Genomic DNA, 24457 nt, shown 5'->3' with positions numbered 1-24457 from the left:
TTCTCCTCTGCTCACTCCCTTCTCCTCTGCTCCCCTTCTCCCTCCCTTCTCCTCTGCTCCCTCCCTTCTCCTCTGCTCCCCTTCTCCCTCCCTTCTCCCTCCCTTCTCCTCTGCTCCCTCCCTTCTCCTCTGCTCCCTTTCTCCCTCCCTTCTCCTCTTCTCCTTTTATCCCTCCCTTCTCCTCTGCTCCCCTTCTCCCTCCCTTCTCCTCTGCTCACTCCCTTCTCCTCTGCTCCCCTTCTCCCTCCCTTCTCCTCTGCTCCCCCCTTCTCCTCTGCTCCCTTTCTCCCTCCCTTCTCCTCTTCTCCTTTTATCCCTCCCTTCTCCTCTGCTCCCCTTCTTCCTCCCTTCTCCTCTGCTCCCTTTCTCCCTCCCTTCTCCCTCCCTTCTCCTCTGCTCCCTTTCTCCCTACATTCTCCACTGCTCCCTCCCTTCTCTCCTTCTCCCTCCCTTCTCTCCTTCTCCCTTTCTCCCTCCCTTCTCTCCTTCTCCCTTTCTCCCTCCCTTCTCCCTCCCTTCTCTCTCCCTTCTCCCTCCCTTCTCTCCCCTTCTCCCTCCCTATTATTGCTACAAAAAAATAATGCTACCAATACAATTGATGTATTAGAAGGTATTATGACGTTTATTTTATTTAGTCTTCATCCGTAATTGTCAGTTACATAGTTATACAATTACCCTAGAGTCAAGCCAAGTTTTCAAAGGTCTCTCTTGCCCCTCGATCTCCCCCTCTCCCTCTCTCTCTCTCCCTCTCTCTCTCTCTCTCTCTCTCTCTCTCTCTCTCTCCCCCTCTCTCGCTCTCTCTCACTTCAAACCAGAAAATCACATTGTATGATTTTAAAGTAATTAATTAGCATTTTATTGCATGACATAAGTATTTGATCCCCTACCAACCAGTAAGAAATCCGGCTCTCACAGACCTGTTCGTTTTTCTTTAAGATGCCCTCCTGTTCTCCACTCATTACCTGTATTAACTGCACCTGTTTGAACTTGTTACCTGTATGAAAGCACCTGTCCACACACTTAATCAAACAGACTCCAACCTCTCCACAATGGCCGAGACCAGAGAGCTGTGTAAGGACATGAGGGATAAAATTGTAGACCTGCACAAGTCTGGGATGGGCAACAGGACAATAGGCAAGCAGCTTGGTGAGAAGGCAACAACTGTTGGAGCGAATTATTCGAAAATGGAAGAAGTTCAAGATGATGGTCAATCACCCACGGTCTGGGGCTCTATGCAAGATCTCACCTCGTTGGGCATCAATGATCATGAGGAAGGTGAGGGATCAGCCCAGAATTACACGGCAGGACCTGGTCATTGACCTGAAGAGAGCTGGGACCACAGTCTCAAAGAAAACCATTAGTAACACACTACATCATCATGGAGTTTGCCAATGACGATCTGGATGATCCAGAGGAGGAATGGGAGAAGGTCATGTGGTCTGATGAGACAAAAATAGAGCTTTTTGGTCTAAACTCCACTCGGCGTGTTTGGAGGAAGAAGAAGGATAAGTACAACCCCAAGAACACCATCCCAACTGTGAAGCATGGAGGTGGAAACATCATTCTTTGGGGATGCTTTTCTGCAAAGGGTACAGGACGACTGCACCGTATTGAGGGGAGGATGGATGGGGCCATGTATCGCGAGATCTTGGCCAACACCCTCTTTCACTCAGTAAGAGCATTGAAGATGGGTGTCGTGGCTGGTTTTTCCAGCATGACAACGACCCGAAACACACAGACAGGGCAACTAAGGAGTGGCTCCGTAAGAAGCATCTCAAGGTCCTGGAGTGGCCTAGCCAGTCTCCAGACCTGAACATAATAGAACATCTTTGGAGGAAGCTGAATGTCCGTATTGCCCAGCGACAGCCCTGAGACCTGAAGGATCTGTAGAAGATCTGTATGGAGGAGTGGGCCAAAATCCTGCAGTGTGTGCAAACCTGGTCAAGAACTACAGGAAACTTATGATCTCTGTAATTGCAAACAAAGGTTTCTCTACCAAATATTAGGTTCTGCTTTTCTGATGTATCCAATACTTATATCATGCAATAAAATGTAAATGAATTACTTAAAAATCATACAATATGATTTTCTGTATTTTTGTTTTAGATTCTGTCTCTCACAGTTGAAGTGTACCTATGATAAAAATTACAGACCTCTACATGCTTTGTAAGTAGGGAAACCTACAAAATCGGCAGTGTATCAAATACTTGTTCTCCCCACTGTATATAATTATTCTACAATGTAGAAAATAGTACAAAATGAAGAAAAAACATTCAATGACTAGGTGTTCTAAAACTTTTGACCGGTAGCATATTTATAAAGCCCTTCAACATATGTTTTTATGTAGTCCTTCATCAGTAGATGTATTTATGAAGCCCTACATCAGTAGATGTATTTATGAAGCCCTACATCAGTAGATGTATTTATACAGTAGATGTATTTATGAAGCCCTACATCAGTAGATGTATTTATGAAGCCCTACATCAGTAGATGTATTTATACAGTAGATGTATTTATGAAGCCCTACATCAGTAGATGTATTTATACAGTAGATGTATTTATGAAGCCCTACATCAGTAGATGTATTTATGAAGCCCTTCATCAGTAGATGTATTTATACAGTAGATGTATTTATGAAGCCCTACATCAGTAGATGTATTTATACAGTAGATGTATTTATGAAGCCCTACATCAGTAGATGTATTTATGAAGCCCTTCATCAGTAGATGTATTTATACAGTAGATGTATTTATGAAGCCCTACATCAGTAGATGTATTTATGAAGCCCTACATCAGTAGATGTATTTATGAAGCCCTTCATCAGTAGATGTATTTATACAGTAGATGTATATATAAAGCCCTACATCAGTAGATGTATATATAAAGCCCTTCATCAGTAGATGTATTTATACAGTAGATGTATATATAAAGCCCTTCATCAGTAGATGTATATATAAAGCCTTTCATCAGTAGATGTATTTATACAGTAGATGTATTTATGAAGCCCTACATCAGTAGATGTATTTATACAGTAGATGTATTTATGAAGCCCTTCATCAGTAGATGTATTTATACAGTAGATGTATTTATGAAGCCCTTCATCAGTAGATGTATTTATGAAGCCCTACATCAGTAGATGTATTTATACAGTAGATGTATTTATGAAGCCCTACATCAGTAGATGTATTTATGAAGCCCTTCATCAGTAGATGTATTTATACAGTAGATGTATTTATGAAGCCCTACATCAGTAGATGTATTTATGAAGCCCTTCATCAGTAGATGTATTTATACAGTAGATGTATTTATGAAGCCCTACATCAGTAGATGTATTTATACAGTAGATGTATTTATGAAGCCCTACATCAGTAGATGTATTTATACAGTAGATGTATTTATGAAGCCCTACATCAGTAGATGTATTTATGAAGCCCTACATCAGTAGATGTATATACAGTGCCTTGCGAAAGTATTCGCCCCCCTCGAACTTTGCGACCTTTTGCCACATTTCAGGCTTCAAACATAAAGATATAAAAGTTTCATTTTTTGTGCAGAATCAACAACAAGTGGGACACAATCATGAAGTGGAACGACATTTATTGGATATTTAAAACTTTTTTAACAAATCAAAAACTGAAAAAATGGGGACCATAGTGCTATATAGAAACCCAGTCTAAAACCCCAAACATCAATGCAGGTGTAAAAGCACCAGTGTCGGTCAGTGCCACTTAAGATGAGAGAGGATGATTATGTTCTATGAGCCTGGTCCCATTTCTATTACAGCATATTGGATGACTGTCATTCATATTCCACTTACCCAGTTCAATGTAACATCGATAGGTTTAACCTGTGTGTGCATGCATGCATGAGTGTGTGTGTGAGGAAGGAGAGAAGGGAGGGAGAGAGAGGGAGAGAGGCTGGGTGGAGGGAGAGAGGCTGGGTGGAGGGAGAGAGGCTGGGTGGAGGAAGAGAGGCTGGGTGGAGGGAGAGAGGGAGAGAGAGAAAGAGGGAGAGAGAAAAGATGCGTGGAGGGAGGGAGGGAGGGAGGGAGGGAGGGAGGGAGGGAGGGATGGGTGGGTGGGTGGGTGGGTGGAGGGAGAGAGAGGATTAGGGAAGGAGAGGGGAGGGACAGAGAGGGACAGACAGCAAGATGAAGAGAAGGAGATATCTTTGTCTTGTTAGTTGTGAGTTGTGAGACTGAAATAGTGTCCCTAACTGCATCCTATTCCCTCTTAAGTGACCTACTTTAGACCAGGACTGGCACCCTATTCCCTATATAGTGCACTACTTTCGACGAGGGCTGGCACCCTATTCCCTATATAGTGCACTACTTTTGACCAGAGCCTATAGGGCCTGTAATGTCCCGTATAGGCAATAAGGTTCCATTTGGGACGGAGCCCTAGTGAACTAACCTCTGTTTTCAATTATTAACTTCACACTTGTACACACACCCATCACATCACACACCCACAGACACCAGACTCTGAAACATATAACAGCTCTCTCTCTATGGGCCTGAGGGTGAGGAGAGGAGAGGAGAGGAGAGGGGAGGAGAGGGGAGGAGAGGAGAGGAGAGGAGAGGGGAGGGGAGGAGAGGAGAGGAGAGGGGGGGAGGGAGAGGAGAGGAGAGGAGAGGAGAGGAGAGGAGAGGAGAGGGGAGGAGAGGTGAGGGAGAGGGTGAGGAGAGGAGAGGAGAGGGGAGGGGAGGAGAGGGAGAGGGAGAGGAGAGGTGAGGGAGAGGGTGAGGAGAGAAGAGGAGAGGAGAGGAGAGGGAGAGGAGAGGAGAGGGGAGGGTGAGGAGAGGAGAGGGGAGGAGAGGGGAGGGAGAGGAGAGGGGAGGAGAGGGGAGGGAGAGGAGAGGAGGGAGAGGAGAGGGAGCGGAGAGGAGAGGAGAGGGTGAGGAGAGGAGAGGGAGAGGAGAGGGGTGGGGAGGGGAGGAGAGGGAGTGGGAGAGGAGAGGAGAGGGGAGAGGAGAGGGAGGGGAGGGGGAGGGGGAGGGGAGGAGAGGGAGAGGGAGAGGAGAGGAGAGGAGAGGGGAGGGGAAGAGAGGAGGAGGAGAGGATAGGGGAAGAGAGGGGAGGAGAGGAGAGGGAGGGTGAGGAGAGGAGAGGGGAGGAGGGGAGGGAGAGGGGAGGGAGGGGAGGAGAGGGGAGGGAGAGGAGAGGAGGGAGAGGAGAGGGAGGGAGGAGAGGAGAGGAGAGGAGAGGGTGAGGAGAGGAGAGGGAGAGGAGAGGGGTGGGGAGGGGGAGGAGAGGGAGTGGGAGAGGAGAGGGGAGAGGAGGGGAGGGGAGGGGAGGGGAGGAGAGAGGAAGAGAGGGGAGGAGAGGAGAGGAGAGGGGAGGGGAGGAGAGGGGAGTGGGAGAGGGGAGGGGGAGGGGAGAAGAGGAGAGGAGAGGAGGGAGAGGGAGAAGAGAGGAGAGGAGAGGAGAGGAGAGGAGAGGAGAGGGAGAGGGGAGGGAGGGGAGAGGAGAGGGAGAGGAGGGGAGGAGAGGGAGAGGGAGAGGAGAAATAGAGGAGAGGGGAGGAGAGGAGAGGAGAGGAGAGGAGAGGAGAGGAGAGGGGAGGGGAGGGGAGGAGAGGAGAGGAGAGGAGAGGAGAGGAGAGGAGAGGAGAGGAGAGGAGAGGAGAGGGGAGGTGTGAAGTTAATCATTTAAAACAGAAGGATGAGAGTGTTGTTGACCACAAAATAACAAAACACCATGTGTCCCAAACTTCACCCCATGTAGCGCTGAGCTGGTCACAAAGGGTTCTACCGGGAACCAAAAAGGGTTATTCAAAGGATTATCCAATGGGGACAGCCAAGGAACCCTTTCAGGTTCTAGATTGCTTCTTTTCTTTCAGAGTGTAGTGCACTACATAGGGAGTAGGGTGTGATTTGAGACACACTCAGTCATTCATACATTCTGTCGTTTGCTTCTGTCGTTTGACGGAAATCTTGGTTTGAAATCCATGAATTATAGAAACGTCATAAAGCACTGGACCCCAGACTTAGATAGACCTTCAGTAATTACGTACATTGTGTGACACAGGTTAAAACAAAAAAAATTGAAATTAAAAAGGACTCCTCATTGGATAACATCAGTGTGAACGTTGTCTTCTGTTGTTTGAAATCTGTAGACTGAAACGTGGGTCTTTGGATTTAGAGCCAAATGCAGGTGGAAAGGACTTTTCAAATGTTTTATTTCATTATATAAAAGCCAAGGAGTCCTTCAGCGAGGGCAGAACTCAATATGTGTCTTTCTATCTCTGTGTATAATGTCTTGACATTGGAATTACCGATTTCCTCAAGAGACAAATGATCCTTTGCTACACCCCCTTCCCCAGACTTTTTTTGGGTAACCAATTGCAGCGCTCCATCGGATAGCATCTCTCACTCTAGTCCGACCTCAGACTCTTGTTTTCAAGCGCTCTGTCGGATAGCAACTCTCACTCTAGTCCGACCTCAGACTCATATTTTCAAGCGCTCCATCGGATAGCATCTCTCACTCTAGTCCGACCTCAAACTCATATTTTCAAGCGCTCCATCGGATAGCATCTCTCACTCTAGTCCGACCTCAGACTCATGTTTTCAAGCGTCGGATAGCATCTCTCACTCTAGTCCGACCTCAGACTCATGTTTTCAAGCGCTCTGTCGGATAGCATCTCTCACTCTAGTCCGACCTCAGACTCATATTTTCAAGCGTCGGATAGCATCTCTCACTCTAGTCCGACCTCAAACTCATGTTTTCAAGCATCGGATAGCATCTCTCACTCTAGTCCGACCTCAGACTCATGTTTTCAAGCGTCGGATAGCATCTCTCACTCTAGTCCGACCTCAGACTCATGTTTTCAAGCGTCGGATAGCATCTCTCACTCTAGTCCGACCTCAGACTCATGTTTTCAAGCGTCGGATAGCATCTCTCACTCTAGTCCGACCTCAGACTCATGTTTTCAAGCGTCGGATAGCATCTCTCACTCTAGTCCGACCTCAGACTCTTGTTTTCAAGCGCTCTGTCGGATAGCAACTCTCACTCTAGTCCGACCTCAAACTCATATTTTCAAGCGCTCCATCGGATAGCATCTCTCACTCTAGTCCGACCTCAGACTCTTGTTTTCAAGCGTCGGATAGCATCTCTCACTCTAGTCCGACCTCAGACTCATGTTTTCAAGCGTCGGATAGCATCTCTCACTCTAGTCCGACCTCAGACTCATGTTTTCAAGCGTCGGATAGCATCTCTCACTCTAGTCCGACCTCAGACTTGTTTTCAAGCGCTCTGTCGGATAGCATCTCTCACTCTAGTCCGTCCTCAGACTCATGTTTTCAAGCGTCGGATAGCATCTCTCATTCTAGTCCGACCTCAGACTCATGTTTTCAAGCGCTCTGTCGGATAGCATCTCTCACTCTAGTCCGACCTCAGACTCATATTTTCAAGCGTCGGATAGCATCTCTCACTCTAGTCCGACCTCAAACTCATGTTTTCAAGCATCGGATAGCATCTCTCACTCTAGTCCGACCTCAGACTCATGTTTTCAAGCGTCGGATAGCATCTCTCACTCTAGTCCGACCTCAGACTCATGTTTTCAAGCGTCGGATAGCATCTCTCACTCTAGTCCGACCTCAGACTCATGTTTTCAAGCGTCGGATAGCATCTCTCACTCTAGTCCGACCTCAGACTCATGTTTTCAAGCGTCGGATAGCATCTCTCACTCTAGTCCGACCTCAGACTCTTGTTTTCAAGCGCTCTGTCGGATAGCAACTCTCACTCTAGTCCGACCTCAAACTCATATTTTCAAGCGCTCCATCGGATAGCATCTCTCACTCTAGTCCGACCTCAGACTCTTGTTTTCAAGCGTCGGATAGCATCTCTCACTCTAGTCCGACCTCAGACTCATGTTTTCAAGCGTCGGATAGCATCTCTCACTCTAGTCCGACCTCAGACTCATGTTTTCAAGCGTCGGATAGCATCTCTCACTCTAGTCCGACCTCAGACTTGTTTTCAAGCGCTCTGTCGGATAGCATCTCTCACTCTAGTCCGTCCTCAGACTCATGTTTTCAAGCGTCGGATAGCATCTCTCATTCTAGTCCGACCTCAGACTCTTGTTTTCAAGCGCTCTGTCGGATAGCAACTCTCACTCTAGTCCGACCTCAGACTCATATTTTCAAGCGCTCCATCGGATAGCATCTCTCACTCTAGTCCGACCTCAAACTCATATTTTCAAGCGCTCCATCGGATAGCATCTCTCACTCTAGTCCGTCCTCAGACTCATGTTTTCAAGCGTCGGATAGCAACTCTCACTCTAGTCCGACCTCAGACTCATATTTTCAAGCGCTCTGTCGGATAGCATCTCTCACTCTAGTCCGACCTCAGACTCATATTTTCAAGCGCTCTGTCGGATAGCAACTCTCACTCTAGTCCGACCTCAGACTCATATTTTCAAGCGCTCTGTCGGATAGCATCTCTCACTCTAGTCCGACCTCAGACTCATATTTTCAAGCGCTCTGTCGGATAGCAACTCTCACTCTAGTCCGACCTCAGACTCATATTTTCAAGCGCTCTGTCGGATAGCATCTCTCACTCTAGTCCGACCTCAGACTCATATTTTCAAGCGTCGGATAGCATCTCTCACTCTAGTCCGACCTCAGACTCATATTTTCAAGCGTCGGATAGCATCTCTCACTCTAGTCTGACCTCAGACTCATGTTTTCAAGCGCTCTGTCGGATAGCAACTCTCACTCTAGTCCGACCTCAGACTCATATTTTCAAGCGCTCTGTCGGATAGCATCTCTCACTCTAGTCCGACCTCAGACTCATATTTTCAAGCGTCGGATAGCATCTCTCACTCTAGTCCGACCTCAGACTCATATTTTCAAGCGTCGGATAGCATCTCTCACTCTAGTCCGACCTCAGACTCATGTTTTCAAGCGCTCTGTCGGATAGCAACTCTCACTCTAGTCCGACCTCAAACTCATATTTTCAAGCGCTCTGTCGGATAGCATCTCTCACTCTAGTCCGACCTCAAACTCATGTTTTCAAGCGTCGGATAGCATCTCTCACTCTAGTCCGACCTCAGACTCATGTTTTCAAGCGTCGGATAGCATCTCTCACTCTAGTCCGACCTCAGACTCATGTTTTCAAGCGTCGGATAGCATCTCTCACTCTAGTCCGACCTCAGACTCATGTTTTCAAGCGTCGGATAGCATCTCTCACTCTAGTCCGACCTCAGACTCATGTTTTCAAGCGTCGGATAGCATCTCTCACTCTAGTCCGACCTCAGACTCTTGTTTTCAAGCGCTCTGTCGGATAGCAACTCTCACTCTAGTCCGACCTCAAACTCATATTTTCAAGCGCTCCATCGGATAGCATCTCTCACTCTAGTCCGACCTCAGACTCTTGTTTTCAAGCGTCGGATAGCATCTCTCACTCTAGTCCGACCTCAGACTCATGTTTTCAAGCGTCGGATAGCATCTCTCACTCTAGTCCGACCTCAGACTCATGTTTTCAAGCGTCGGATAGCATCTCTCACTCTAGTCCGACCTCAGACTTGTTTTCAAGCGCTCTGTCGGATAGCATCTCTCACTCTAGTCCGTCCTCAGACTCATGTTTTCAAGCGTCGGATAGCATCTCTCATTCTAGTCCGACCTCAGACTCTTGTTTTCAAGCGCTCTGTCGGATAGCAACTCTCACTCTAGTCCGACCTCAGACTCATATTTTCAAGCGCTCCATCGGATAGCATCTCTCACTCTAGTCCGACCTCAAACTCATATTTTCAAGCGCTCCATCGGATAGCATCTCTCACTCTAGTCCGTCCTCAGACTCATGTTTTCAAGCGTCGGATAGCAACTCTCACTCTAGTCCGACCTCAGACTCATATTTTCAAGCGCTCTGTCGGATAGCATCTCTCACTCTAGTCCGACCTCAGACTCATATTTTCAAGCGCTCTGTCGGATAGCAACTCTCACTCTAGTCCGACCTCAGACTCATATTTTCAAGCGCTCTGTCGGATAGCATCTCTCACTCTAGTCCGACCTCAGACTCATATTTTCAAGCGCTCTGTCGGATAGCAACTCTCACTCTAGTCCGACCTCAGACTCATATTTTCAAGCGCTCTGTCGGATAGCATCTCTCACTCTAGTCCGACCTCAGACTCATATTTTCAAGCGTCGGATAGCATCTCTCACTCTAGTCCGACCTCAGACTCATATTTTCAAGCGTCGGATAGCATCTCTCACTCTAGTCCGACCTCAGACTCATGTTTTCAAGCGCTCTGTCGGATAGCAACTCTCACTCTAGTCCGACCTCAGACTCATATTTTCAAGCGCTCTGTCGGATAGCATCTCTCACTCTAGTCCGACCTCAGACTCATATTTTCAAGCGTCGGATAGCATCTCTCACTCTAGTCCGACCTCAGACTCATATTTTCAAGCGTCGGATAGCATCTCTCACTCTAGTCCGACCTCAGACTCATGTTTTCAAGCGCTCTGTCGGATAGCAACTCTCACTCTAGTCCGACCTCAAACTCATATTTTCAAGCGCTCTGTCGGATAGCATCTCTCACTCTAGTCCGACCTCAAACTCATGTTTTCAAGCGTCGGATAGCATCTCTCACTCTAGTCCGACCTCAGACTCATGTTTTCAAGCGTCGGATAGCATCTCTCACTCTAGTCCGACCTCAGACTCATGTTTTCAAGCGTCGGATAGCATCTCTCACTCTAGTCCGACCTCAGACTCATGTTTTCAAGCGTCGGATAGCATCTCTCACTCTAGTCCGACCTCAGACTCATGTTTTCAAGCGTCGGATAGCATCTCTCACTCTAGTCCGACCTCAGACTCTTGTTTTCAAGCGCTCTGTCGGATAGCAACTCTCACTCTAGTCCGACCTCAGACTCATATTTTCAAGCGCTCCATCGGATAGCATCTCTCACTCTAGTCCGTCCTCAGACTCATATTTTCAAGCGCTCTGTCGGATAGCATCTCTCACTCTAGTCCGACCTCAGACTCATATTTTCAAGCGTCGGATAGCATCTCTCACTCTAGTCCGACCTCAGACTCATGTTTTCAAGCGCTCTGTCGGATAGCAACTCTCACTCTAGTCCGACCTCAAACTCATATTTTCAAGCGCTCTGTCGGATAGCATCTCTCACTCTAGTCCGACCTCAAACTCATGTTTTCAAGCGTCGGATAGCATCTCTCACTCTAGTCCGACCTCAGACTCATGTTTTCAAGCGTCGGATAGCATCTCTCACTCTAGTCCGACCTCAGACTCATATTTTCAAGCGTCGGATAGCATCTCCCACTCTAGTCCGACCTCAGACTCATGTTTTCAAGCGTCGGATAGCATCTCTCACTCTAGTCCGACCTCAGACTCATATTTTCAAGCGTCGGATAGCATCTCTCACTCTAGTCCGTCCTCAGACTCATATTTTCAAGCGTCGGATCGCATCTCTCACTCTAGTCCGACCTCAGACTCATGTTTTCAAGCGTCGGATAGCATCTCTCACTCTAGTCCGACCTCAGACTCATATTTTCAAGCGTCGGATAGCATCTCTCACTCTAGTCCGACCTCAGACTCATGTTTTCAAGCGCTCTGTCGGATAGCATCTCTCACTCTAGTCCGACCTCAGACTCATATTTTCAAGCGTCGGATAGCATCTCTCACTCTAGTCCGACCTCAGACTCATGTTTTCAAGCGCTCTGTCGGATAGCAACTCTCACTCTAGTCCGACCTCAAACTCATATTTTCAAGCGCTCTGTCGGATAGCATCTCTCACTCTAGTCCGACCTCAAACTCATGTTTTCAAGCGTCGGATAGCATCTCTCACTCTAGTCCGACCTCAGACTCATGTTTTCAAGCGTCGGATAGCATCTCTCACTCTAGTCCGACCTCAGACTCATATTTTCAAGCGTCGGATAGCATCTCCCACTCTACTCCGACCTCAGACTCATGTTTTCAAGCGTCGGATAGCATCTCTCACTCTAGTCCGACCTCAGACTCATATTTTCAAGCGTCGGATAGCATCTCTCACTCTAGTCCGTCCTCAGACTCATATTTTCAAGCGTCGGATCGCATCTCTCACTCTAGTCCGACCTCAGACTCATGTTTTCAAGCGTCGGATAGCATCTCTCACTCTAGCCCGACCTCAGACTCATGTTTTCAAGCGCTCTGTCGGATAGCATCTCTCACTCTAGTCCTACCTCAAACACATGTTTTCAAGCGCTCTGTCGGATAGCATCTCTCACTCTAGTCCGACCTCAAACACATGTTTTCAAGCGCTCCATCGGATAGCAACTCTCACTCTAGTCCGACCTCAGACTCATGTTTTCAAGCGTCGGATAGCAACTCTCACTCTAGTCCGACCTCAGACTCATGTTTTCAAGCGTCGGATAGCATCTCTCACTCTAGTCCGACCTCAGACTCATATTTTCAAGCGTCGGATAGCATCTCTCACTCTAGTCCGTCCTCAGACTCATATTTTCACGCGTCGGATAGCATCTCTCACTCTAGTCCGACCTCAGACTCATGTTTTCAAGCGTCGGATAGCATCTCTCACTCTAGTCCGACCTCAGACTCATATTTTCAAGCGTCGGATAGCATCTCTCACTCTAGTCCGACCTCAGACTCATATTTTCAAGCGTCGGATAGCATCTCTCACTCTAGTCCGACCTCAGACTCATGTTTTCAAGCGCTCTGTCGGATAGCAACTCTCACTCTAGTCCGACCTCAAACTCATATTTTCAAGCACTCTGTCGGATAGCATCTCTCACTCTAGTCCGACCTCAAACTCATGTTTTCAAGCGTCGGATAGCATCTCTCACTCTAGTCCGACCTCAGACTCATGTTTTCAAGCGTCGGATAGCATCTCTCACTCTAGTCCGACCTCAGACTCATATTTTCAAGCGTCGGATAGCATCTCTCACTCTAGTCCGACCTCAGACTCATGTTTTCAAGCGTCGGATAGCATCTCTCACTCTAGTCCGACCTCAGACTCATGTTTTCAAGCGTCGGTAAGCATCTCTCACTCTAGTCCGACCTCAGACTCTTGTTTTCAAGCGCTCTGTCGGATAGCAACTCTCACTCTAGTCCGACCTCAGACTCATATTTTCAAGCGCTCCATCGGATAGCATCTCTCACTCTAGTCCGTCCTCAGACTCATATTTTCAAGCGCTCTGTCGGATAGCATCTCTCACTCTAGTCCGACCTCAGACTCATATTTTCAAGCGCTCTGTCGGATAGCAACTCTCACTCTAGTCCGACCTCAGACTCTTGTTTTCAAGCGTCGGATAGCATCTCTCACTCTAGTCCGACCTCAGACTCATGTTTTCAAGCGCTCTGTCGGATAGCATCTCTCACTCTAGTCCGACCTCAGACTCATGTTTTCAAGCGTCGGATAGCATCTCTCACTCTAGTCCGACCTCAGACTCATGTTTTCAAGCGTCGGATAGCATCTCTCACTCTAGTCCGACCTCAGACTCATGTTTTCAAGCGTCGGATAGCATCTCTCACTCTAGTCCGACCTCAGACTCATGTTTTCAAGCGCTCTGTCGGATAGCATCTCTCACTCTAGTCCGACCTCAAACACATGTTTTCAAGCGCTCTGTCGGATAGCATCTCTCACTCTAGTCCGACCTCAAACACATGTTTTCAAGCGCTCCATCGGATAGCAACTCTCACTCTAGTCCGACCTCAGACTCATGTTTTCAAGCGTCGGATAGCAACTCTCACTCTAGTCCGACCTCAGACTCATGTTTTCAAGCGTCGGATAGCATCTCTCACTCTAGTCCGACCTCAGACTCATATTTTCAAGTGTCGGATAGCATCTCTCACTCTAGTCCGACCTCAGACTCATGTTTTCAAGCGTCGGATAGCATCTCTCACTCTAGTCCGACCTCAGACTCATGTTTTCAAGCGCTCTGTCGGATAGCAACTCTCACTCTAGTCCGACCTCAAACTCATATTTTCAAGCGTCGGATAGCATCTCTCACTCTAGTCCGACCTCAGACTCATATTTTCAAGCGTCGGATAGCATCTCTCACTCTAGTCCGACCTCAGACTCATGTTTTCAAGCGCTCTGTCGGATAGCAACTCTCACTCTAGTCCGACCTCAAACTCATATTTTCAAGCACTCTGTCGGATAGCATCTCTCACTCTAGTCCGACCTCAAACTCATGTTTTCAAGCGTCGGATAGCATCTCTCACTCTAGTCCGACCTCAGACTCATGTTTTCAAGCGTCGGATAGCATCTCTCACTCTAGTCCGACCTCAGACTCATATTTTCAAGCGTCGGATAGCATCTCTCACTCTAGTCCGACCTCAGACTCATGTTTTCAAGCGTCGGATAGCATCTCTCACTCTAGTCCGACCTCAGACTCATGTTTTCAAGCGTCGGATAGCATCTCTCACTCTAGTCCGACCTCAGACTCTTGTTTTCAAGCGCTCTGTCGGATAGCAACTCTCACTCTAGTCCGACCTCAGATTCATATTTTCAAGCGCTCCATCGGATAGCATCTCTCACTCTAGTCCGTCCTCAGACTCATATTTTCAAGCGCTCTGTCGGATAGCATCTCTCACTCTAGTCCGACCTCAGACTCATATTTTCAAGCGCTCTGTCGGATAGCAACTCTCACTCTAGTCCGACCTCAGACTCTTGTTTTCAAGCGTCGGATAGCATCTCTCACTCTAGTCCGACCTCAGACTCATGTTTTCAAGCGCTCTGTCGGATAGCATCTCTCACTCTAGTCCGACCTCAGACTCATGTTTTCAAGCGTCGGATAGCATCTCTCACTCTAGTCCGACCTCAGACTCATGTTTTCAAGCGTCGGATAGCATCTCTCACTCTAGTCCGACCTCAGACTCATGTTTTCAAGCGTCGGATAGCATCTCTCACTCTAGTCCGACCTCAGACTCATGTTTTCAAGCGCTCTGTCGGATAGCATCTCTCACTCTAGTCCGACCTCAAACACATGTTTTCAAGCGCTCTGTCGGATAGCATCTCTCACTCTAGTCCGACCTCAAACACATGTTTTCAAGCGCTCCATCGGATAGCAACTCTCACTCTAGTCCGACCTCAGACTCATGTTTTCAAGCGTCGGATAGCAACTCTCACTCTAGTCCGACCTCAGACTCATGTTTTCAAGCGTCGGATAGCATCTCTCACTCTAGTCCGACCTCAGACTCATATTTTCAAGTGTCGGATAGCATCTCTCACTCTAGTCCGTCCTCAGACTCATATTTTCACGCGTCGGATAGCATCTCTCACTCTAGTCCGACCTCAGACTCATGTTTTCAAGCGTCGGATAGCATCTCTCACTCTAGTCCGACCTCAGACTCATGTTTTCAAGCGCTCTGTCGGATAGCAACTCTCACTCTAGTCCGACCTCAAACTCATATTTTCAAGCGCTCTGTCGGATAGCATCTCTCACTCTAGTCCGACCTCAAACTCATGTTTTCAAGCGTCGGATAGCATCTCTCACTCTAGTCCGACCTCAGACTCATGTTTTCAAGCGTCGGATAGCATCTCTCACTCTAGTCCGACCTCAGACTCATATTTTCAAGCGTCGGATAGCATCTCTCACTCTAGTCCGACCTCAGACTCATGTTTTCAAGCGTCGGATAGCATCTCTCACTCTAGTCCGACCTCAGACTCATGTTTTCAAGCGTCGGATAGCATCTCTCACTCTAGTCCGACCTCAGACTCTTGTTTTCAAGCGCTCTGTCGGATAGCAACTCTCACTCTAGTCCGACCTCAGACTCATATTTTCAAGCGCTCCATCGGATAGCATCTCTCACTCTAGTCCGTCCTCAGACTCATATTTTCAAGCGCTCTGTCGGATAGCATCTCTCACTCTAGTCCGACCTCAGACTCATATTTTCAAGCGCTCTGTCGGATAGCAACTCTCACTCTAGTCCGACCTCAGACTCTTGTTTTCAAGCGTCGGATAGCATCTCTCACTCTAGTCCGACCTCAGACTCATGTTTTCAAGCGCTCTGTCAGATAGCATCTCTCACTCTAGTCCGACCTCAGACTCATGTTTTCAAGCGTCGGATAGCATCTCTCACTCTAGTCCGACCTCAGACTCATATTTTCAAGCGCTCCATCGGATAGCATCTCTCACTCTAGTCCGACCTCAGACTCATGTTTTCAAGCGTCGGATAGCATCTCTCACTCTAGTCCGTCCTCAGACTCATATTTTCACGCGTCGGATAGCATCTCTCACTCTAGTCCGACCTCAGACTCATGTTTTCAAGCGTCGGATAGCATCTCTCACTCTAGTCCGACCTCAGACTCATGTTTTCAAGCGCTCTGTCGGATAGCAACTCTCACTCTAGTCCGACCTCAAACTCATATTTTCAAGCGCTCTGTCGGATAGCATCTCTCACTCTAGTCCGACCTCAAACTCATGTTTTCAAGCGTCGGATAGCATCTCTCACTCTAGTCCGACCTCAGACTCATGTTTTCAAGCGTCGGATAGCATCTCTCACTCTAGTCCGACCTCAGACTCATATTTTCAAGCGTCGGATAGCATCTCTCACTCTAGTCCGACCTCAGACTCATGTTTTCAAGCGTCGGATAGCATCTCTCACTCTAGTCCGACCTCAGACTCATGTTTTCAAGCGTCGGATAGCATCTCTCACTCTAGTCCGACCTCAGACTCTTGTTTTCAAGCGCTCTGTCGGATAGCAACTCTCACTCTAGTCCGACCTCAGACTCATATTTTCAAGCGCTCCATCGGATAGCATCTCTCACTCTAGTCCGTCCTCAGACTCATATTTTCAAGCGCTCTGTCGGATAGCATCTCTCACTCTAGTCCGACCTCAGACTCATATTTTCAAGCGCTCTGTCGGATAGCAACTCTCACTCTAGTCCGACCTCAGACTCTTGTTTTCAAGCGTCGGATAGCATCTCTCACTCTAGTCCGACCTCAGACTCATGTTTTCAAGCGCTCTGTCAGATAGCATCTCTCACTCTAGTCCGACCTCAGACTCATGTTTTCAAGCGTCGGATAGCATCTCTCACTCTAGTCCGACCTCAGACTCATGTTTTCAAGCGTCGGATAGCATCTCTCACTCTAGTCCGACCTCAGACTCATGTTTTCAAGCGTCGGATAGCATCTCTCACTCTAGTCCGACCTCAGACTCATGTTTTCAAGCGCTCTGTCGGATAGCATCTCTCACTCTAGTCCGACCTCAAACACATGTTTTCAAGCGCTCTGTCGGATAGCATCTCTCACTCTAGTCCGACCTCAAACACATGTTTTCAAGCGCTCCATCGGATAGCAACTCTCACTCTAGTCCGACCTCAGACTCATGTTTTCAAGCGTCGGATAGCAACTCTCACTCTAGTCCGACCTCAGACTCATGTTTTCAAGCGTCGGATAGCATCTCTCACTCTAGTCCGACCTCAGACTCATATTTTCAAGTGTCGGATAGCATCTCTCACTCTAGTCCGTCCTCAGACTCATATTTTCACGCGTCGGATAGCATCTCTCACTCTAGTCCGACCTCAGACTCATGTTTTCAAGCGTCGGATAGCATCTCTCACTCTAGTCCGACCTCAGACTCATGTTTTCAAGCGCTCTGTCGGATAGCAACTCTCACTCTAGTCCGACCTCAAACTCATATTTTCAAGCGCTCTGTCGGATAGCATCTCTCACTCTAGTCCGACCTCAAACTCATGTTTTCAAGCGTCGGATAGCATCTCTCACTCTAGTCCGACCTCAGACTCATGTTTTCAAGCGTCGGATAGCATCTCTCACTCTAGTCCGACCTCAGACTCATATTTTCAAGCGTCGGATAGCATCTCTCACTCTAGTCCGACCTCAGACTCATGTTTTCAAGCGTCGGATAGCATCTCTCACTCTAGTCCGACCTCAGACTCATGTTTTCAAGCGTCGGATAGCATCTCTCACTCTAGTCCGACCTCAGACTCTTGTTTTCAAGCGCTCTGTCGGATAGCAACTCTCACTCTAGTCCGACCTCAGACTCATATTTTCAAGCGCTCCATCGGATAGCATCTCTCACTCTAGTCCGTCCTCAGACTCATATTTTCAAGCGCTCTGTCGGATAGCATCTCTCACTCTAGTCCGACCTCAGACTCATATTTTCAAGCGCTCTGTCGGATAGCAACTCTCACTCTAGTCCGACCTCAGACTCTTGTTTTCAAGCGTCGGATAGCATCTCTCACTCTAGTCCGACCTCAGACTCATGTTTTCAAGCGCTCTGTCGGATAGCATCTCTCACTCTAGTCCGACCTCAGACTCATGTTTTCAAGCGTTGGATAGCATCTCTCACTCTAGTCCGACCTCAGACTCATGTTTTCAAGCGTCGGATAGCATCTCTCACTCTAGTCCGACCTCAGACTCATGTTTTCAAGCGTCGGATAGCATCTCTCACTCTAGTCCGACCTCAGACTCTTGTTTTCAAGCGTCGGATAGCATCTCTCACTCTAGTCCGACCTCAGACTCATGTTTTCAAGCGTCGGATAGCATCTCTCACTCTAGTCCGACCTCAGACTCTTGTTTTCAAGCGCTCTGTCGGATAGCATCTCTCACTCTAGTCCGACCTCAGAATCATATTTTCAAGCGTCGGATAGCATCTCTCACTCTAGTCCGACCTCAGACTCATGTTTTCAAGCGCTCTGTCGGATAGCATCTCTCACTCTAGTCCGACCTCAGACTCATATTTTCAAGAGTCGGATAGCATCTCTCACTCTAGTCCGACCTCAGACTCATGTTTTCAAGCGCTCTGTCGGATAGCAACTCTCACTCTAGTCCGACCTCAAACTCATATTTTCAAGCGCTCTGTCGGATAGCATCTCTCACTCTAGTCCGACCTCAAACTCATGTTTTCAAGCGTCGGATAGCATCTCTCACTCTAGTCCGACCTCAGACTCATGTTTTCAAGCGTCGGATAGCATCTCTCACTCTAGTCCGACCTCAGACTCATATTTTCAAGCGTCGGATAGCATCTCCCACTCTAGTCCGACCTCAGATTCATGTTTTCAAGCGTCGGATAGCATCTCTCACTCTAGTCCGACCTCAGACTCATATTTTCAAGCGTCGGATAGCATCTCTCACTCTAGTCCGTCCTCAGACTCATATTTTCAAGCGTCGGATCGCATCTCTCACTCTAGTCCGACCTCAGACTCATGTTTTCAAGCGTCGGATAGCATCTCTCACTCTAGTCCGACCTCAGACTCATGTTTTCAAGCGCTCTGTCGGATAGCATCTCTCACTCTAGTCCGACCTCAAACACATGTTTTCAAGCGCTCTGTCGGATAGCATCTCTCACTCTAGTCCGACCTCAAACACATGTTTTCAAGCGCTCCATCGGATAGCAACTCTCACTCTAGTCCGACCTCAGACTCATGTTTTCAAGCGTCGGATAGCAACTCTCACTCTAGTCCGACCTCAGACTCATGTTTTCAAGCGTCGGATAGCATCTCTCACTCTAGTCCGACCTCAGACTCATATTTTCAAGCGTCGGATAGCATCTCTCACTCTAGTCCGTCCTCAGACTCATATTTTCACGCGTCGGATAGCATCTCTCACTCTAGTCCGACCTCAGACTCATGTTTTCAAGCGTCGGATAGCATCTCTCGCTCTAGTCCGACCTCAGACTCATATTTTCAAGCGTCGGATAGCATCTCTCACTCTAGTCCGACCTCAGACTCATATTTTCAAGCGTCGGATAGCATCTCTCACTCTAGTCCGACCTCAGACTCATGTTTTCAAGCGTCGGATAGCATCTCTCACTCTAGTCCGACCTCAGACTCTTGTTTTCAAGCGCTCTGTCGGATAGCATCTCTCACTCTAGTCCGACCTCAGAATCATATTTTCAAGCGTCGGATAGCATCTCTCACTCTAGTCCGACCTCAGACTCATGTTTTCAAGCGCTCTGTCGGATAGCATCTCTCACTCTAGTCCGACCTCAGACTCATATTTTCAAGAGTCGGATAGCATCTCTCACTCTAGTCCGACCTCAGACTCATGTTTTCAAGCGCTCTGTCGGATAGCAACTCTCACTCTAGTCCGACCTCAAACTCATATTTTCAAGCGCTCTGTCGGATAGCATCTCTCACTCTAGTCCGACCTCAAACTCATGTTTTCAAGCGTCGGATAGCATCTCTCACTCTAGTCCGACCTCAGACTCATGTTTTCAAGCGTCGGATAGCATCTCTCACTCTAGTCCGACCTCAGACTCATATTTTCAAGCGTCGGATAGCATCTCCCACTCTAGTCCGACCTCAGATTCATGTTTTCAAGCGTCGGATAGCATCTCTCACTCTAGTCCGACCTCAGACTGATATTTTCAAGCGTCGGATAGCATCTCTCACTCTAGTCCGTCCTCAGACTCATATTTTCAAGCGTCGGATCGCATCTCTCACTCTAGTCCGACCTCAGACTCATGTTTTCAAGCGTCGGATAGCATCTCTCACTCTAGTCCGACCTCAGACTCATGTTTTCAAGCGCTCTGTCGGATAGCATCTCTCACTCTAGTCCGACCTCAAACACATGTTTTCAAGCGCTCTGTCGGATAGCATCTCTCACTCTAGTCCGACCTCAAACACATGTTTTCAAGCGCTCCATCGGATAGCAACTCTCACTCTAGTCCGACCTCAGACTCATGTTTTCAAGCGTCGGATAGCAACTCTCACTCTAGTCCGACCTCAGACTCATGTTTTCAAGCGTCGGATAGCATCTCTCACTCTAGTCCGACCTCAGACTCATATTTTCAAGCGTCGGATAGCATCTCTCACTCTAGTCCGTCCTCAGACTCATATTTTCACGCGTCGGATAGCATCTCTCACTCTAGTCCGACCTCAGACTCATGTTTTCAAGCGTCGGATAGCATCTCTCGCTCTAGTCCGACCTCAGACTCATATTTTCAAGCGTCGGATAGCATCTCTCACTCTAGTCCGACCTCAGACTCATATTTTCAAGCGTCGGATAGCATCTCTCACTCTAGTCCGACCTCAGACTCATGTTTTCAAGCGTCGGATAGCATCTCTCACTCTAGTCCGACCTCAGACTTGTTTTCAAGCGCTCTGTCGGATAGCATCTCTCACTCTAGTCCGACCTCAGACTCATATTTTCAAGCGTCGGATAGCATCTCTCACTCTAGTCCGACCTCAGACTCATGTTTTCAAGCGCTCTGTCGGATAGCAACTCTCACTCTAGTCCGATCTCAAACTCATATTTTCAAGCGCTCTGTCGGATAGCATCTCTCACTCTAGTCCGACCTCAGACTCATGTTTTCAAGCGCTCTGTCGGATAGCAACTCTCACTCTAGTCCGACCTCAAACTCATATTTTCAAGCGCTCTGTCGGATAGCATCTCTCACTCTAGTCCGACCTCAGACTCATATTTTCAAGCGTCGGATAGCATCTCTCACTCTAGTCCGTCCTCAGACTCATATTTTCAAGCGTCGGATAGCATCTCTCACTCTAGTCCGACCTCAGACTCATGTTTTTAGAATGCGAGGAACCTGACGAGGGCAGTGGCAAACACCGAGAGTTTTCATTGAAAAATGTTTATGTTTTAAAGTAAAGCATTGAACAGTGAACCAGGAGAACTTGCTACTGTGATTTTCTGAAATGCAGATTACTTTGTATTCTTCTTTTCAAATCCGAAATTAGACTTTTGTTGTTACTTTGTTTGCTGCACTGGCCACCATTGTAAAAAAATAAAATAAGTTGCTGACGCCAGCGAGCTCCAAATGTACGTTAACTAAGTTAGCTATATTAGGAATATAGTTCTCATCTCCTGTCGACAATAGGATATGATTGAGAGCATTTAGCGTCAAAAGTAGTTAGGTCTGACAGCATGCTGACACAGTGTCCAACCAAAAAACACATATTTAAAAAAAAAATATGTAAAACAAGTTGATAATTGTGTACAGAATCCAAAAAACAAACAAACAAACAAAACAAAAATCTCTAAATCTCATGATAAATCAGTAGTCAAAAGAAGAGCGGTCGACAATCTAGAAACTAGCATCTCATCAGCTAGGCGAGAGAATGAGTAAACTTGTGCTGTGAGAGAACGAGAGCTCCCTGATAGGCTCACCGCTGAATGCTGTGAGAGAATGAGAGCTCCCTGATAGGCTCACCAATGAATGCTGTGAGAGAACGAGAGCTCCCTAATAGGCTCACCGCTGAATGCTGTGAGAGAACGAGAGCTACCTGATAGGCTCACCAATGAATGCTGTGAGAGAATGAGAGCTACCTAATAGGCTCACCAATGAATGCTGTGAGAGAACGAGAGCTCCCTAATAGGCTCACCGCTGAATGCTGTGAGAGATCGAGAGCTCCTTGATAGGCTCACCAATGAATGCTGTGAGAGATCGAGAGCTCCTTGATAGGCTCACCAATGAATGCTGTGAGAGAACGAGAGCTCCCTAATAGGCTCACCGCTGAATGCTGTGAGAGATCGAGAGCTACCCGATAGGCTCACCGGTGAACTTATCATCTCTATTCTAGAATCTGCAGGATATTAAACAAAATGGAGGAAGTAAAATACATAGATTTTGAGACATGACAAGTAGTTATTTCCATTGTTTTCAGTATACGTTTTTTTCAAATGCGAAAATCCCAGATTTTTTTTTCTCAGAAAAACAAAGGATGCCTGTGTTAAACGGAACACGTTTTTACGTTTAACTCAGCTCGTGTCACGCTAATTTAGCTTTTTTTTTGCGACACACGGAAACACCTTTGAAGACGACCACCGCAACATGTCAAACCCTCAAAAGTGTATACAGGTCAACCGAGCTCGTTGCTTATTATGGGATGTATTAGGTTATGACATCCACATATGTGGATAAACTATTATACTGTTAGACACCCTGAACGATTCAAAAATTAATAATAATATTTGTTTTGATAATTGTATTTTATAACGTAAGTAACATGTAATCACCACTCGGCAGAGTGGGTGGACACATTGCACTCAGGGCCACACTCAAAACGTTGTTTATTTTTTTATTCCCGTGAAGCAATTGTAATGACAGTCCACCACAACATACCCGCTAGACTCCTGATGGGTCTGTTTCATTTAATTGTTTATTTAAAAACACAATTCAATATCATTGTGAGGGGTTTTCTCCACTAGTTTAGTGTGGAGTGGGACTTCCCGGGGGGGCACGTTGTCTGAGGTAACCACGGGGGCGGGGCTTAGCAAAGGGTAACCACGGGGCGGGGATTAGAAAAGGGTAACCACGGGGGCGGGGCTTAGCAAAGGGTCAATTAAGAAGGATAAAGCACTGAATTATACAATTCTTCATCATCTCTTTGATATTGTGTGATGGCTGAATATTTTCCACAATATGACCTCTTCCTTCTCTTCTCAGTAATCCAACGTCCTCCTCTCCTCTCCCCTCCCCTCCTCTCCTCTCCTCTCCTCTCCTCTCCTCTCCTCTCCTCTCCTCTCCTCTCCTCTCCTCTCCTCTCCTCTCCCTTCCTCTCCTCTCCTCTCCTCTCCTCTCCGCTCCTCTCCTCTCCTCTCCTCTCCCTTCCTCTCCTCTCCTCTCCTCTCCGCTCCGCTCCTCTCCTCTCCTCTCCCTTCCTCTCCTCTCCTCTCCCTTCCTCTCCTCTCCTCTCAACTCCCTCTCCTCTCCTCTCCCTTCCTCTCCTCTCCTGTCCTCTCCTGTCCTCTCCTCTCCTCTCCCTTCCTCTCCTCTCCTCTCAACTCCCTCTCCTCTCCTCTCCCTTCCTCTCCTCTCCTGTCCTCTCCTGTCCTCTCCTCTCTTCTCCCCTCCTCTCCTCTCCAGGTGTTCCGTAGCGGTGAAGGGATGGGTATACGTCTAGACTCAGCCTCAGCCTTCCCTGGAGCTGTGATCTCCCCCCACTATGATTCTCTGCTGGTCAAAGTCATCGCCTCTGGGAAAGATATGTCCACCGCCGCCGCCAAGATGCACCGCGCTCTCTCTGAGTTCAGAGTCCGGGGGGTCAAGGTAGGGGGTGTGTGTGGAGGGAAGTGTGTGTGTGTGTGTGTGTGTGTGTGTGTGTGTGTGTGTGTGTGTGTGTGTGTGTGTGTGTGTGTGTGTGTGTGTGTGTGTGTGTGTGTGTGTGTGTGTGTGTGTGTGCGTGCGTGCGTGCGTGCGTGCGTGCGTGCGTGCGTGCGTGCGCGTGCGTGTGAGCGGGGCGGAACGCTGGCTAAATGTACCAACCATTCCAGTTTATAATCCAGTTGACATTGTGACTAATCTGACACATTTGGTGTTCTAGTTCTGGAACGTCTAAGAACAAGATAGAGAATTTGTTCCAAATTGCTCCCTTTTCCCTAAATAGTGCACTATATAAGGAAAATGGTGGCATTTGGTCAGCACACACAGACTTTGGTCTACACACACAGGCTATGGTCTACACACACAGACTTTGGTCTACACACACAGGCTGTGGTCTACACACACAGGCTATGGTCTACACACACACGCTATGGTCTACACACACAGGCTATGGTCTACACACACAGGCTTTGGTCTA

At 47.7% G+C, this 24457-nt stretch overlaps 1 protein-coding gene across 1 annotated transcript in view; it reads left to right on the top strand.

Annotated features, from left to right (window-relative positions):
• LOC135510229 (pyruvate carboxylase, mitochondrial-like) overlaps positions 1 to 24457 on the top strand; it is a 541364-nt gene that overhangs the window by 249243 nt on the left and 267664 nt on the right. The window contains exon 12 of the mRNA XM_064931022.1: positions 23743 to 23925. Within this exon, the coding sequence (XP_064787094.1) occupies positions 23743 to 23925 (183 nt within the window). The remainder of the gene's footprint in view (positions 1 to 23742; positions 23926 to 24457) is intronic.

This window comes from Oncorhynchus masou, chromosome 23 (assembly GCF_036934945.1).
Source record: "Oncorhynchus masou masou isolate Uvic2021 chromosome 23, UVic_Omas_1.1, whole genome shotgun sequence".
Classification (NCBI taxonomy): domain Eukaryota; kingdom Metazoa; phylum Chordata; class Actinopteri; order Salmoniformes; family Salmonidae; genus Oncorhynchus; species Oncorhynchus masou.
The sequence above is the reverse complement of the archived record's forward strand: the minus strand, read 5'-3'. Positions and strand labels throughout refer to the sequence as shown.